Below are 18,034 nucleotides of genomic sequence, written 5' to 3'. Positions count from 1 at the left end.
AAAAAAAAGAAAGAAAAAAGGAATATGTACACTCATACACATGCCCTTCTGAAAAACCCTAATGCTTATAAGAAGGTCAAGAATAGGCAACCTGGTATTTAAAGCATATTTGGCATTTAGAAGATTCTCAACTCCACAACCCTAGTGTCTAATATACAGGTAGAGGGGAGGACCCAGAAACGGACACAGTAAAGTAAGAAGCAAACGAAGATATAAATAGTGAAGTCAAGAGAAGAAAGTATGTTATGGGAAAAAAAGAGTGCTTGTGGTGAATGATGCTACAAAGGATAAGGATGATGAAGATAGAAAAATATGCATTAGTTTAAACATGAAAATCATCAGAGACTTTCATGAAAAAATTGTAGTGAAGTAATAGGAGCACAAGGTCGGACTGAGGTGGTGACGGGGTGAAGAAAACATCAGAGAAGAGAAGACAGAATGTGTAGACAATTCTTCCAAGAAATTTGGCTGTAAAGAGAAGCAGAATATTGGGAGAAAAGGCTAGCATTTTTTAAAAAGATAGATTTTTATAGAAATGAGTGAGTATGGATTAATAATTCAGAAGAGAGGGGAGAAGTCAAGTCCTTGAGAAAGTGGAAGAGCAAAGGGGAGAGACATCTCCACCATGGAAGCAGAAAGAAAGATGAAGGAGTGGACTGCAGAGTTATCAGCAAAGATTAAGTTAAACCCAGTGGCTTTTATTTCCTCAGAAAATGTGAGATAGGATAATTGCCTGAGAGTGATAGTCTGCAAGTTTGAGGAGAATGCACTATATGGTCATCTAGGGAATGGGACAGTTGTCTATTTTAGGTGTCCATTTGATACTAGAAATCACTTATTTAAAATATAATCATTCACTTGGGTGTGAAAATTTCTCTAATAACATTCAGGCACTTGGGAGCAAGTATGGAGAAGGTGGATGCTGGATTGATCATGTGTAGGATTTGAGTTCTGCCAGGTTAGTGTAATCGACTGAGAGAGATGCATGGAAGTTGAGGAAACTATAAGAATGATGATAATGAGTGCCTATGGATTCTAAACTGGACAAGTGGTGAGGTAAATGAATTGGAATTCTTGAAGATATCAAAGAATTATAATGGTAAACACAACCTACATAGAAAGCCTAAACATATTCTAAAACCGTTTTCTGGTGCCTACAGCAAAGCCTTTTTGGAGGTGCTTTTTAAATTCATTATCAAAAAATAAGCCCATTGTCCAGCTTCATGTTTAAAAACATACAATTTATAGATTTCCCTTCGTGCTATGTGTGCTGTCTACTTTGATATTCATGTGTCTTCCTTCTTGCTACTATAGATGAAGCAAAGGTTCATTTGCACAATTTGTAGCTTAATTTCTAGTTACTATTGCCTAGTTCTATTGAGATAAAGGGGGTTAGTTTCTTACTCTTATTTTCTGAATGTTTGATATTTAATAGAACAGTTCTATTCTGTGAAGAACCACAGTACTGGTCTGCACTCTGCACTACTGTCAGGGCTGTTCTTGTCTCCTTCATGAATTCCTCTTTCCTTGTGGGGACTACATTTCCCAGAATGAAATGTATCACTTGCAGGCACTCTACCTGTACCTCAGCCCCTGTACTAGTTTTCTGAGTTGACTTATTATCACCCCTTGGTTGAGGAATAAACCCTTGACTCTGAAAGCCCAAGCCGTACATAGCTACTACAAAGTGTCTTTTTGAACCAAATCAGATAAAGCTAATCATATGTAGGTCATCAATTATGTTTTACTATTCTGTTCCATTAGCCTTGAAATTAATAGAAAATTTCCCCAGAATCTGCACTAAATTAGAGTACCAGATTTTGGTTGTGTGAATTGTAATTTTCTATTTCTTTTTCACCCTATATATATTTTACTGTTGAGACTTATTCATTACTACCTACGCCTTTGCCATTATACTGCATTGCATTTATTTAACAACTTTATTGAGGAATAATTCACATACTGTAAAATTCCCCACTTTAAAGAGTATATATAGTTCAGTGTTTGTTGTTATAGTCACAGAGTTGTGCAACTAGCAACACAATCTAATTTTAGAATATTTCACCTTCCTCAAAAGAAACCCTGTATTCATTTGCAGTCACTCCCCAGCCCTTGACAACTGCTGATCAATATACTTTCTGCCTCTATGGATTTACCCATTCTGAACATTTCATGTAAATGAAATCATTCAATATGTGGCCTTTTGCGTCTGGCTTCTTTCATTTAGCATATTTTCAGGTTTCACCCATGTAGCATGTAGCAGTAACTCATTCCTTTTTAGTGCTAAATAATATTCCATTGTATGTATATACTACATTTCGTTTATTCATTCATTAGCTGATAGATGTCTGGGTTGTTTCCAGTTTTTGCTGGTTGTGAATAATGCTGCCGTGAACATTTGTGTGTTAAGTTTTACTGTGGACATATATATTTTTTTGCATTATATTTTCCATTTACATGTTAGCCTTAAATTCTCTTGAGGCTAACTAGTCTAATAATTTAAGTCTAGTTATTTAGGAATTATTTAAAGTGTTCCACAACACCAGAGTAAGCTACTGTTGTTGCTTTACCTTTCATCATCCTTGTGCTGAACTGAGTATGTTAGCCCTGCAACATGTTCACACAGGCAGCTCTAGAGCTCTTTCTTATAAAACAGCTCCTCAATGATTGGTAAACATGAACTCGTGTTACTTTAAAGGATAATTCTAAAGCAATCCTTTCATAATAAAAATATGGAAGTTTTGTATAAATATTGCATCTTAACCTCCTCCATTCTCATTCTGCCATGCCTACTCTCTCTGAGGCACAGGATTTTTTAAAGTTGTTCATGCACCTTCTCACCTAAATTTTCACCTCAAACTAAGAGGCTTTATTGTTTTATTTAGGTCCTCTAAGATTTGTATATTTTGTGTAAGACAAGATAATGATGTGTAAGTCAGTCAGTATTACCTGAAATTGTTTAATACTTTAATAATGATAGCTGCTGCTCTTTGAGCAGCTGTATAGAATGTGTGGATCATTGTGTAAAGTGCTTTACATGCAATATCCTATTTATACTATACCACAACTCCACAAAGTAAGTATCTTTATCCATGTTGTACAGATGCAGTAACTGAATCTTCAAGTTACAATAAGATAATTCACTTACGTAGGAAGAGGTAGAAGCAACATACAAATCCAAGTATATCTAACTTCAAAGCTTCTTCCACTATTATTCCAAAAGCCTTCTAATAACTACATCTTTATTCCTTTGACTTGAGCCAAATAGGAAGTTGGGTCCTTATATAAAAGAATGGATTTTTTCTTTTAGTCCTTTATACTCTTACTATGCATAGTTGGATCAGCCCCTCTCTTAAGAATAAGCCTTCATAATGAATGGAGGAAGAGATAATGAGTTCCGTTACACCAGAAAATGGGCATAAAAGGTACCACGAAAAGGAAAAATGTGCATTTATTTCACTTACATATTCTCAGCATTCAGAATTTAATAAGTCCTATAAGTATTGATTGGTGAATCAACAATGGGAGAATTTCCGAAAACAAATTTTGTTCACTTACAGTGTTGCTTTGCTGGCTCCACCTCTCCTGGAGTGCCTTGGGAGTCAGTAGGGGGCTCCCTTCCTCCCCTTCTCTGTCCTAGCTAAACTTTCTCTCCGGGTTTACTCATCAAGTCCCATCAAGTCCACCTTCTTGATGATAACCCTCATCCTTAGATATCGCCATCCTTGATAACTCTGCTGACCTCAAGACTTTTATATCAATCCACTCACCTACTTTACAAATATAGTTTAATTCCTAATAATCATCTCAAACAAAGAACAGCTAAAACAGAGGTCCTGGTATTTTTTCAGGCCATTTCTTGCCCCAGTCATCCTCATCTCAGTAAATGGCATCACCATTTTCCCAGTTGATACATCCTCCTCTGCACACCCTTCAAGCACTCTATCAGCAAATCCTGTTCACTTTATTTCCATTCCCTTCTCTCCATATCCACAGTTACTCTCTGAATTGAAGCCATGACACCTCTCACTATAGTCACTCAACTAGTATCCCCACTTCTACACTTGCTCTCCTATATAGTCCATGGTCCACAAAGCAACCACAGTGACATTTTAAAATGTCAATTATTATCTCATATCTCTACTTTCCATTTCTATTACTTCTAATCATATTTAAAATTCAGATTCCTTTTCATGACATGCAAAGCTTTACACAGTCTGGCCCCTACTTACTTCTGCCATCACAGTCCTCCCCACTCACTACACTGTAACCAGGCTGGCCATGTTGCTGTGTCTTCCATACACCAACTTCATTTCTGCCTCAGGGCCTTTGCTCTTGCCCTTTAGTCTCCCAAGATTATCTCGTCACTAGGGCCTTTGAATGGCTGGCTTCTTTGTAGCATTTAGGTCCCAGATCATATATCATCTTTTTAGAAAAGCCTTCCCTGACCACGTTTTATTAAATTGTGTTACTTTATCTTCTTTAGGGCATTTATCATTATCTAAAAATACCCTGTATATTTATTTATCTACTTGTTAAATGTCTTTCTCCATCCCTAAACTCCATCCTTACCTAAACGTAAAGAGAGCTTCATAAAACTAATGATTTTGTTATCATGGTTATCATTGTATTTATTGTCTGGCCCATAAGAGGTTATCAATAAACATTTGAGGGAGAATATAATAAATGAATGCATATTGCCTGGGATCTGGCTTAAATGTGTGTGAATATGTCTATATTAATGAATTTACCTGCTGTATCACTCATAAGGCTTATCTTCTATAACCTTATATTGTTCAATTTCTTCCTTAACAGAATATTTTTATTACTTGGAGGGATCTAAAGATGCTCTCCTTTGTGGTTTCAGCACAGACTCAGGGTATGTAATATTTGTTTTTAGTCTATAGGCTACAAAAAAGGGAAAAAACATAATTAGTTTGCTGATAAGGACCTTTGATTCTATATCGTTTTCATATATTTCATGGCATGATTTGACTCATTCTGTTTTATAGAAGGTCCAGACTTTATAATGTTTATAGTTACTACATACCTTTGAAAGCAAGACTTGGAGATGGTGCTCAAATCAAACAAGGTGTACATCATATAAATCTTAAGAAAGTAGAAAAAAACAATTACTTCCAGAAAACCCACCAAAAGTTGGTTAGATAGTTCTTAGCCTTACTTCTTTCTGGAAAGAAGTGACAAAATTAATTTTTCTTTCCATCCTCAAATTTCACTCATTCTCCAATCAAGTATGACTCATGGATGACTGAATGCAGTGATATTTTGGCCACTCTAAACAAAAGTGTCCCATGGACGTGGGTAAAGATAGTGTAAGAATCTCATATTAATGCAAATACCCATCTTGCTGTTTCTTCTTCACACCACTTCATTCTGCTGCAGGACCTTTGGTCTTGTTCTCCCCTGCCCCTTCACTAGGTTCGGTGTGCACAGGGAACACAGAAATAAACAAGATAAGGTTACTGCTCCCACAGATACCTCAGAACACGATGTTTGTTTGGCATCATAGGTACCATGCCACCAATTTTAGAAAGAAAAAAGTCTTAAAGCTGCAAATTTTTATCTACTTACATGATTGCTATATTTTGACATACTTGATTCTGATTCACTCCAAGAATAATTCGGAGAAACAAATTTTTATGAGAGGTCTGTATGTCAATTTTTTATAATATAAGAATGATTTATATGACATCTGGTGACAGTTTCCAAGTTTTGATAGTGACAATGATGATTAGCAGCTACCATTTATTAAATGCTTTATATGTGCACAAACTAGGCTAGGTAATTTGCATACATTATCTTCTTTAAACTTAGTAGCAATCTTAACCTTTTGAGATAGGTGTTATTATCTCGTTTTCACAGAAAGAGAGTGCCAGGACTTGGAATTTAAGTAATTTGACAAAGTCAACAACTTGTCAAACCCAGTTATTCCTGACTCCAAATAATATGTTCTTAATCATTGTTCAATATTATCTCCCTAGAATAGGAACTTTGAGTTTCCCACTTTTTTGTGGTACTATTTAGGTTGCATCCTGAAGATACTCTGACTTGTGATATTCTTTTTCGCTTGTAGTCAGTGTCCAGAAGGGTACACATGTGTGAAAGTAGGCAGAAACCCCGACTATGGCTACACAAGCTTTGACACTTTCAGTTGGGCCTTCTTAGCCTTGTTTCGGCTAATGACCCAGGATTACTGGGAAAATCTTTACCAACAGGTGAGTGCCAAGAGAAGCATTCATTGCATATCTAATGTATGTTCCTTATCAGCTTTATATATGTGGTTTATTCAATTTAGAATGGAGAAAACTCTATTGTCTTATTACTAAAATTAGACATTCTCTATTTCCAGTACTATTAGAATGGATAGTTCTTTAATCATAAATTTTTTCTCATCCTTTCTGGACTTATTTGGTGTCGGACTTCCAGCCTCCAGAACTATGAGAAACATATTTCTGTTGTTTAAGTCACCTGATCTGTAGCATTTTGTTATGGCAGCCCTAGCGAGCTAATAATACAAGATTTAAAGACTCAATTCACTTATTTAAATTTTCTTCTCCCAACTCAGTTGCTCTTTGCTCTAGACTTTCATGCCCTTCGAATATTCTCTAGTTTATACCATCCATCTCTTGTATGGTAATTGTTAATTCTCATGATCATCTCCTCTAACTTGAATGTAGCAACTTACCCCAAGATGAAGGAGACCAAAAATGATTACTCTGTATTAAACTTAACAAGTCACTTTTCTCAAATTGCCACAGATACTTCTTTTGGCCTGTTTTATGTTTACTTAATTATAAGTGAATACAGAAATTATATAAAAATATACTTCACAGGAAAAAAAGAAATACAAATGGCTTTTTAAAGTATTCAAAAAGATGCTCACCTTTACTGCAAATTAAAATGAGTGACAGATTTTTTTTTACCTGTCAGGATGACAAAGATCAAAAAGTAGATGAAAAGAGAGAGTACTGTCTGACTGAGATATGTGGAGGCAGACATTCTCATGCATTGCTGGGAGCTACTAGAGAGAGTAACATGGGAAATGCTATGAAAATTATAATTAATATACCTGTTGACCTAACAATTATACGTACCAAGAAGTTATCCAATAGAAGACATCAGTAACTGATAAAAGAATTGAGTAACTAGGCATCAGAGATAGGAGAAAGAGACTTATTTCTCATTGAATACCTATATCATTTGAATTTTTTATTTATTATATTTTTAAATTTTTAGTGAATGTTAATTTAAAATAAATGTAAGTTTATACAATAAGGTATAAACTTGTCCCTCTTGCGTGAACATAATACATCATCATTAGTACTTCTTGTTAAAGATAGAATTTCATCAGTAAAAGAGACTATAGAAATTATCTGGTCTTATAATTTGCAAATGAGCAAAGCAGCTAGTTTTTGAGTAATTTTCAGACTGGGGAAAACTTTTCAGGATTATTATGCTTAATAATAATTGAGAATCATACTTAATTTTAGTACGAATTTAACAGATTGCTATATCCTTTGTACTGGAAAGGTGTGTATTTTAATACTGACTGTTTTCCATGATGATGTTTTAATCCTTTTACATTTTTATAACATGAAATTTTACAGAACTTCCCAAATCACTCATGCCAAATTGGCCATTCAAGTTGAAAGAATTTACCACAAACAACCTTTGTGTTATTAAAATAATTATTTCCACTCTTCCCTAGACCCTACGTGCTGCTGGGAAAACCTACATGATCTTCTTTGTGGTGGTGATTTTCCTGGGATCCTTTTATCTAATAAACTTGATTCTGGCTGTGGTTGCCATGGCCTATGAAGAACAGAACCAGGCAAACATTGAAGAAGCTAGGCAGAAAGAGTTAGAATTTCAACAGATGCTAGATCGACTTAAAAAAGAACAAGAAGAAGCTGAGGTATTGTTATTTGGTTTAAAATTCTTCCTAGAAGTACAAGGGCAAAAGAGAACAACAAAAGCCCTGTGATCAATGCTAGGACTTCCCCAGGGTGATTTTCTTTAATGGATTCCTTTATATAAACTGAATTCTCATTCTGGTGTGGTCGAAGGAATCGACTCTGGATTGACTTACAATTGGCATCTGACCCATTCCAGCTTCCCCCATAATCTGCTCACTCTGGCACAGAGAATGTTCTAAGCTGTTCTTCCTTAACCTGTTACCCACAATTCCTCAGTGTATATGGCATTATGAAAAGTCCCAAGACATGATGTATTTCTCCAGAACAATTGTACCATAAAGGTTTAGGGAAAATTATTTTAATGTTAAAGTTAACAGATGCTCTATGGGGTAGAAAGCAAAATGTGCATCAATTTTTTTTTTTAATTTTGCAAGGATTTTCAAGATAATATGTGAGATGTTAAAAAACCATACTTACGGTTGTGGCCATTTTAGGCTAGGTCAAAAATTCTTGAGGATCTCCTTAATCTTTTCTTCTAAAGAGTACTTCAGTGGAAAAGTTTGAGGTCTATACTAAGAAAACCAAATTTAAAATATTCAGAATGAGTCTTAAAACTCGTTTGATGTTTTGACCTAGTTAAATCTCTTCAAGGAATCTAAGCTATTAGGGAGAGGGTAGTAACCTCTAACGCATAGAACCTTTGATGCAGAAAGATGTTCAGTGAAGTATCTATAATATTAAAAATCAGAAAGCATTAAAATTTTCGAAAATTAGAAAATGATTAAGAGGATTATGATATTTTTGTAGTTTGGAAGATACAAAACATAATTTTAGCCTCCATAAAATTATATGTTTTAAGAATATTATGATAGGAAAATATCAATATAACAATGTATTAAGTAGTAGGATACAAAATTGAGTATAAGTTATAAACATTTTAAAAATTATATATATATAATAAGACCTGAAGGAATATTAACACCAATTATTTCTAGGCTGTAGGATTATGAATGATTTTTATTTTTTATTGACTATATATTTATTTTCTTAAGTTTTACAGAGATTTATTATTATAAAGGCATAGGTAGCATTAGGTTATCTCGGCAGTTTCCTAGGGAACCCCTAGAAGAATCTTTCATTTTCTTGACATACTATTCTGTAATGATTATTTTTAATATTCAGACAACTTGTTCTTCATTAAACTATAGAGTGCTTTATTCTTTTGATAATATTGAGTTAATTACCTGAACAAGATATACAAATTATCTTATCACATAGTTTAAGTTTTATATTCCAGAAGTACTTAGTAAAGCTTTTACATATATTATTTAAGATTGCTTTACTGTAATATAGTAATAGTATGTAATAGATTAATTTTAAAGCACAATGGGACTTTATTACAAAGCAAGAGAAGCAATAAATATATATTTTGTAAGCTCTCTGGTCATAGTGTAAAGAAAATGACATTACTTCCTGTATAAGGAACATGATTATATAAACAATATAATTAAATTCATGGTACAGAGGTGCCCTATCATCAAACTTTATAAGTGACTCACTGTATGTGTGACCTCTGGGTCCAATAGGCAATAGCGATGGCAGCAGCTGAATATACGAGTATCGGGAGAAGCCGAATTATGGGCCTCTCTGAGAGTTCTTCTGAAACATCCAAACTGAGCTCTAAAAGTGCTAAAGAAAGAAGAAACAGAAGAAAGAAAAAGAACCAAAAGAAGCTCTCCAGTGGAGAAGAAAAGGGAGATGACGAGAAATTGTCCAAATCGGAATCGGAGGAGAGTATCAGGAGAAAAAGTTTCCACCTTGGTGTTGAAGGTCACAGGCGAGCACGTGAAAAAAGATTGTCTACCCCTAATCAGGTACCATTGACTCTATCAAATGTACGTCCCCAGAGGCAGGATTATAGAGCCAGCTGTTTAATTCTGAGGGAAGAGACCTCAGGAGAGGAGAGTGAATGACTTCAGTGGTATGTTTTTGGGTAAAAACCTATCGATTGCTGGGCATTTATGGTAAGAACATGGGTGTATGTAGTTTTCCATTTAAGTTTGTAAGGAACTTATAGTTTTGGAATTGTCATATCTTCTCCAACAAACAGATTTTCAGAACAAAATATTCATGAGAACCATTGTAGAAATGGAGAAATTATTTACACTATACATTAACGTTTACATTTTTATTTAGTCTATTTCATAGGGCCTATATTGATTAAAAATTAACTTTAGGTTAGGTTTTTCTTTTTTCTTTACTACTTTGGTAATGTATCACCCGAACATCACTTACCCGAGCTGAAAAGTTTGGAGACATCTATTGATAGTCTCTACCTGCAACTGCATCATATACTAACATCTAGTCCGATAGTCTGTTATTTCTGCTTATGTAGAATTTCTCTTCCCCGTTCGTTCATTTTCTGCTGAAACCTCCATATTTCAGATCTCTTTACATACATACCTCCAAGAGGAACCATTGCTTCTATTCTCCTTAATACTTCCTTGTTTTCCATCGCACAGCCCCTCCAAATCATTTTTCTAAATCAAAGCTATTCCTCTGCTCAAACTCAAAAAAAAAATCTCCATTGAATAACTGCTGACTAGAGAACAAGACCTACATGTTATCCATGCCATGAACAGCTTCAGTTTCATTTCCCGCCTTTCTACACCTTTGTGTACACTCAGTCCACCATGATTTTTCACTCTCACTTACATGCCCTAACTTTCATGCCTTTGATAATTAGCACACATGGTTTCTCTTAGTGGGATTATTTTCTTTCTTGTTTTTCCTCCTGGCATAGTACCACTCATTCTTCACTCATTTCCTTAGGTGCCACCCATCCCCCAAATTTCCTTTGTCCTCTCCACTGCTCTCCATCAGCGCTTCCATGCCTCACTCACAATTACTATCCTTCTAATCTACATCTTCATTTAGAATTCCTAGCTTCTAATACTTAAGTCTGTAAGAACCTGTCAGATATGCATAGAAATAAAAGAGTCCCTGCCTTTCAAAGATTTCATAATTTTGTTAGTGAGACAGAATTTGAATACCTGCAATAGCAAGAAAAATAAATATGACAAGAGCCGTCCAAGCTAGTTTCAAGGCAAAGATCTTGTTATACTAATTTTTTATCTCTCACTTATACCTGCCACTCTGTCCTTTACATAGTAAGTACTAATGTTTATTGAATTATATATTTCCAAAGACTATGCATTCAGTTTGGTTTATAGCCACAGTTTATCTTAGACAAGAGTCATGTAAGTGTGACCTCTTCCTCTCTTTGATATTGGGCAATTTCTTTTCCAAGTTCTAATATTTTATGACTGTGTAGACCCCCTAGTAGTAAAAGGTCTTTCTTAAGACACCTTAACTGAGCTCTTAGTGTATAAGGTGAAGTTTTAAACAATGGAATGCAAAGAAGCATACAGCTATCAATACCAAATTATTTTTTAAGTGATATGTTCTTTATAGCAAAATGAATGATACAGAAAGAATGGAGAGGCCAGAATAACAGAGAGCTGTACAGCAGAAAATAATGCATTTCTATTTTTAGGTGCTTTAGCAGACACATGTCATCTTTTCTTTTTTCTGCAGTCACCACTTAGCATTCGTGGCTCCTTGTTTCCTCAAAGGCGCAGCAGCAGAGCAAGTCTTTTTAGTTTCAAAGGTCGGGGAAGAGATCTTGGATCTGAGACTGAATTTGCTGACGATGAGCACAGCATTTTTGGAGACAATGAGAGCAGAAGGGGCTCGTTGTTCTTGCCCTACAGACCTCGAGAGCGGCGCAGCAGTAACATCAGTCAGGCCAGTAGGTCCCCCCCAATACTGCCGGTGAACGGGAAGATGCACAGTGCCGTGGACTGCAATGGCGTGGTCTCCCTGGTTGATGGACCCTCAGCCCTCATGCTCCCCAATGGACAGCTTCTACCAGAGGTGATAATAGATAAGGCAACTTCTGATGACAGCGTAAGGACGTTTTAAATAGCTCAGGCATGGCTCGGCCCTTATTCTTGCATCAGTCAATCTTTCTGCTGGAGGGGCCTTCTCTGGTCCTGTGAATGGCTCTGCATTTTGCAATACTCTGTCTGTAGAAACATACCTTTAACTCATTAACTTAATCATTATACATAATTCAAGATAATTTAAAAACCCATTTAAAAAAACTGAAGTATAATTGAGATGTACAAGATGATTTGATATAAAACCCCATGTTTGAAAAAGATACTTATCTATCGATATTTGAAGATTATAAATCATCCCTTTAGAAAACAATTTATAAAAATATACATAAGCACAGAAAGTACTTTGATAACGCTGATCTCATTAGTTGATAATAGGCCCCATTTTTATCAGTAAATTTGGATTATTTGCCAAATTTTGCTATCTTTTTCAAGTCACTATTTAATATATACCTTATTGTGAGGGATCTTATTTGAGTTATTAATAATAATAATAATAATAATAATAGCAAATGTACTTAGTATTTGCAACAGTCCTATGAGGTGATATATTATTATCCCTGTTTTACAAAGGAGACTGAGGCACACAGAGAGATGAAGCTAATAAATGGTAATGCTGAAGTTCAAAAAGAGGTCCTCTGTTTCAGAGTGTGTACTCTTAGAGGGATCTTATTTGAGTTATTAATAATAATAATAATAATAGCAAATGTACTTAGTATTTGCAACAGTCCTATGAGGTGATATATTATTATCCCTGTTTTACAAAGGAGAAACTGAGGCACAGAGAGATGAAGCTAATAAATGGTAATGCTGAAGTTCAAAAAGAGGTCCTCTGTTTCAGAGTGTGTACTCTTAACCACCACAATTTGTCTCTCTCCAATGTATGGTATGCTTCTTGGAAATAATTTAGAATAGCTATATCTTTCCCCATACATAAATGAGATTTACTATTTTTATTAAAAAAAAAATACAAAACTCTTTGGTCTAGAATCTATGACTAAAAAACAATATCAAAACACACATAATGCAAACATACACATGTAAAAACAAAAACAAAGAAACCATTCCAAAACCATAATTTCAAAAGTTTAGGGGTCATTGAGTGGTTAGAGAAAAAGATATGATTAGGCTTGAAAGCAAGATCTTTCTGGATTCTGGAGTTTCCAGATTACCTCTTTAGGCCACTCAACTGTCACAGTGCAAAGACTAACCTAACAAGTTTTGAACTCATGCTACTTATGCATATATTCATATCTGCTGACAATGTAGTATTTCACGTGAGAGTAAAGTTCCATCAAAGCCATAGCCACATGGTTTGAATGAATGCATGTGCTTTTCGGTAACATATGACTTCTATGCTTGCATGATATAACTACAGCCCTCTGTCAAGGTATTTTTCTTTATCAAACAAGCATGTTAGATTTCTGTGGAATCAGATCTTGATGAGTTTTATTTTTCAATGATATGTATTATCCATAAAAGATTATATAATTTATATCAGATTTTGAAATTATGTCATATTTTTAAGTGAAGTGTTTTCATTTAAAATTTTATTTTTACCACAGAAAAGTCAGTATCAATATGAATCCTAAAATTAAAACTGAAAAACTAGAGGAATTCAAGATTCAGTAGAAATGTGGAAACATAATAGTGTGACATAATGTATAATTTAGATGAAAAAATTGCATGACAATATAACCTTGACAACTGAGACATGTCTACATGTTTAATCAACAAATTTTTGTTTAACTTAGGGAAAAAAAAGTCTCTGCTTCTGGAAAGTCATAAAGTAGAAATTGAATCAGAGAAAAACATGGATATAGAGAGATCTCTATAAAAAGCCACCAATAGATATGTTTTTGTGTGTATATATCTGTGAACATGCACATATATACACATGTGCATGTATTTATGGCTGTGTTTCTGTGTTTTGATATACACACATATATAACTATATCTAAACAACTATACAAGTTTACAGTTCTAGAACTCACATGTATAGATTTGGAAGTGGTGTGTGTGTGTATACACATACATATATAAAACACACAAGTAGATAGATAAATGTAGAGTTGTATAGTTGTTTGCATGTATATATGTGTATGAGAGTGTGTGTGTGTGTGTGTTGTTGATTTTAACTTTGAATTAGTTGCCAAGATTTGAAATTAAGGCATTTCACATAAAAATGAGTTTACATGTAAACTGAGCTCATATTTTTGCATGGCAGCAATCCTTTGAACTGAACAGTGGTCCTCTTTTAGATGGAGCTTACATTCTCCATTTTGCTGCAGTTCCCAACAGTCTTAATTTTACTTTTCAAATTGAGTCATTTATCATCATATACTCAGATCAGTTTGTGAGCTCTTCTTTGGCAATAAGAAACAATCGTTACCATCACCTCCATTGACATTGTTACTTCAACAAAGAATAATTAATAAATTGATCAGAGAATACTGAGATTCTACCCCTTTACACACACACCCCTAGAACACTTATTTAGCTGTTTTCATATAAGACAAATTAAATTAAATATGGTAAAACTACCTGAATGAATTGGAGATCAAAAAGATAGAAAGATGATGACAGTGATTATAACAATAAAAGAAGCTCATTTAATTATTTTATTTTCTAAGTATTAATTTATTTTAATTCTCATGGTAAGAATGTATAGCAAGTACTATGATTATCCCCATTTTACTAATGATGAAACTATGACAAAAAAAGTCAAGTAACCTTCCTACAATATGCAGCTAATAAGTAGCAGAGCCATGATCTAAATTTAGCAATCTCATTTCATCTCTACTTTTAATTATTCATTACAGCTACCTAAGCAAGATTTTATACTTTCAATTTATTAGAATCATATCTTTTAAACTTCAATAAATCATACTTTTTCAGGGTACAACCAATCAAATACATAAGAAAAGACGTTCTAGTTCTTATCTCCTTTCTGAAGATATGTTGAATGATCCCAATCTCAGACAAAGAGCAATGAGTAGAGCAAGCATATTGACAAACACTGTAGAAGGTATGTAATAATATTATCTTTACCATGCAGATTTTTAAATAAAATTCTGGTAAATCCTGATCAATACCTGAAGTTCTTAGGAAGAACTCAAAGAATATAAAATAATTATAAACAATGGTAAAGATAACCGTTGAATATTAATGGAATCATCTTTATGTACTTAAAAAATGGATAAAGTTGTTTGTGATTAAAAACAGGCATTGGATGATATGACCTTTCAAAGATAAATAGCTTAATGGTAGTTAATGAAGAAGCTATGTTAACCCTGGGCTGTGTGGTTCTCTCACTTCGTAATCTTAGAAATTTTACCTAGTCTCTCTGAATTTATCATCTCTATAATATGTAAGAAAATAATACATACTTTCAGATGTCTATAAGTTGCTGCCTCTCCGCACATTCCATAAACCATAAAATGGTAAAATGTAGCATGATATCTGTTAAGATTATGATCACAGTTCAGAGAACATAATGTGAGCAATAGTGGTTAGACCCTCAGATACATTGAGAGAGGAGTCAAAAGGTGGCAATTTGTAAAACGTGGTGGCTCCCTCCCACTCCTCCTACAGTATGCTCCACTTCCCACCTTGTCCAAAGGCTACTTCAGTCCCCTCTTAACACACACAACTGTGACGGATCCAGACACAGTTTCTGTCTACCTCCTACATTTCTCCTTTAAGAAAACATAGCTTCTCCTGTTTACCATCACATATTAGGTATATGTTTCTGAGAGATGCCCATATCTACTTTTAGTCATTAATTTAACTGCTTTCCCTTAACTTATGCTTGATCTAGTAAATGAACACGTGCTATAAGATTTTTATGTAATAATGCTATCATTGCATGGAAACAGTACTGTTAAGTTTTCAAGTCTAAACCAGAAGGCTTGTTTCAGTGTTAACGAATACTGCTGATTCATACAAATGATTGACTTCATGTTCTCTCTTTTTTTCTCCCAGAACTTGAAGAGTCCAGACAAAAATGTCCACCTTGGTGGTACAGATTTGCACATACATTCCTGATCTGGAATTGCTCCCCATATTGGATAAAATTTAAAAAGCTTATTGATTTTATTGTGATGGATCCTTTTGTAGATCTTGCTATTACCATTTGCATAGTTTTAAACACATTATTTATGGCTATGGAGCATCACCCAATGACTGAAGAATTCAAGAGCGTGCTCGTCGTGGGAAATTTGGTGAGCTTTTCAATATGTGTTCTCTCTTTAGTTGTCATGATTACTGTTTTTTCTTTCTTTTTTTTTTTTTTTTAAAGTCAGAAGGATATGCAGTTAGGTAATTATGCATATCCAGAATTCACAATATGAATTATTGTACAGAGTCAAGTTTCTGGTAATAGATACTATTCTAAAATAATTTTGCAGTAATATTGAGGTCTATACATTGCAGTAATATTTCCATAAAGGGTCACCATCTTGGGAGTTGATAGTGTTTTTTTTTTTCTGTCAGCACATTTTTTGGGATCAATATTTTGATAATTTGATATTTTCTTATCCATTTTATAATTACATTGCAGCTTCCTTGAGAGTACATAGCCCACATATATTCAGAAAAAACTATAGATGCCTTTTTTTACCGTAATAGGTGAAGTGTCTGGGACTTTATGGAGTCCCAAAATACTGGATTGAATACTGATTCTGCATCTTACTGGTTATATGACCTTGGACAAATATATTGAACTCTATAATCTTTAATTTTCTCACTTATAGAATAATAATGATTTACAAAATAAGAATAATAATTCTTTATATGTAATGATAATAATACTTGATTTATCATATTGCTGGGAGGATTAAACACTTTCTACTTAATTTATTAGCCTGGCATATAGTAAGTATGCAACAAATTAAACCTACTGATACTATCATCATCATCATCATCATGCTTTTAAACAGTCAGCAGAAACAAGCCTTAAGAACAAGAATATTGAGGGGGAAAAATACTTGAACTGGACACAGGAGGCACAAGCTTGGACAAGCAAAAAGTGATCTGTAGGCTTCAAGAGGATATAGGATCCAATTAGGAAAATTGATGCCAGAGTGATCTCTTACATGTGCAGTAATGGTCATATTCTAGCTTAATTAGTGCCTTATGGTAAACAAATGAACAAAGTGGTAGTTTCTAACAGTCTGCATGAATTTCATGAATCTGCATGAATCTGCAGGCTTATGACTCTAAATAAATCATGAATCATTCTGGATGCCTTTGTGAATATCTGGGTCAGATAATTTTACTTTTGCTGTGGTCCTAAATCAATTGATCTTTGAAGCCAAAGACTTTGTTTCTGGGTTGGTCTTGTCTCCAAAATTGTTTATGAATATTCCTAGTCAGAATATTTGTACTCTATATTCTCTGAGAATTAGCATTCTTCTTCTCTTCTACTTCTCTTTGGAAAAAAGACAAGATTATCTAGTTGGTGGAGATCCGGATCATGAAAATCAGTGTCTTCTCACTGAGTTAACTGCACCATGATGAACCCAAAAAGAATTCACCGTGTTTCTTATCTGTTACCACAGTCCCAAGTCTGAGTGCCTCTGATGGTCTTCTTGATGCTATGTTATTTTAAGATTGACTCATGTAGTTAATAGGCCTAACCATTTCCCCTTGAAATTTCTTTGGGCATTTTTTTTTTTAGTCAAATTGTACTTAAATGATTTATAAACAAGTATTTCACTGTTATCTTTTTAAGTGAGTCCTTTGATGCTAGTGCCATGAATTAATTATGTTTTGTGCTGTACTTTTGTGTCAAAGCTTTGGAAGCTTTGCTTTAGCTGCCACTGTGCCAATGAAATACTTTTTTCCTCTTCTATTGATAAATCTTTAAAGAGTGAGTCAATATGTTCTTTTATAACTTTAAGAGTAGTCAGATCCGAAAAAAGACTAGTTCAAAATCTCAATATCCATGTTTCCTTTTTATTTTCTTCTGGAATTACTTGTTGATCATATAAATTTTTTTGCAAAGAGTGACTATGTTAATTGTTGAAAGTTTTTTTTTAATATTGAATTTTAATATGCTGTCTAATGATAATGAGAGCTGATAGGAGAGTTAGAATTTTAAATCTTCAGCGCTTGTATTGGAGCTGTAGGGCA

General features: G+C 34.2%; 1 protein-coding gene across 1 annotated transcript in view; it reads left to right on the top strand.

The window, feature by feature from the left end:
* The window catches only part of SCN9A (sodium voltage-gated channel alpha subunit 9), a 124,057-nt gene that overhangs the window by 58,419 nt on the left and 47,604 nt on the right, over positions 1-18,034 (top strand). Inside the window, exons 9-15 of the mRNA XM_025039560.1 lie at positions 4,816-4,879; positions 6,095-6,236; positions 7,730-7,936; positions 9,524-9,811; positions 11,535-11,906; positions 14,798-14,927; positions 15,884-16,122. Coding sequence (XP_024895328.1) covers positions 4,816-4,879; positions 6,095-6,236; positions 7,730-7,936; positions 9,524-9,811; positions 11,535-11,906; positions 14,798-14,927; positions 15,884-16,122 — 1,442 coding nt within the window. The remainder of the gene's footprint in view (positions 1-4,815; positions 4,880-6,094; positions 6,237-7,729; positions 7,937-9,523; positions 9,812-11,534; positions 11,907-14,797; positions 14,928-15,883; positions 16,123-18,034) is intronic.

This window comes from Pteropus alecto, unplaced genomic scaffold (assembly GCF_000325575.1).
Source record: "Pteropus alecto unplaced genomic scaffold, ASM32557v1 scaffold3, whole genome shotgun sequence".
Classification (NCBI taxonomy): domain Eukaryota; kingdom Metazoa; phylum Chordata; class Mammalia; order Chiroptera; family Pteropodidae; genus Pteropus; species Pteropus alecto.
Note: the sequence above shows the minus strand (reverse complement) of the source record. Positions and strands in the feature narration are given on the sequence as shown.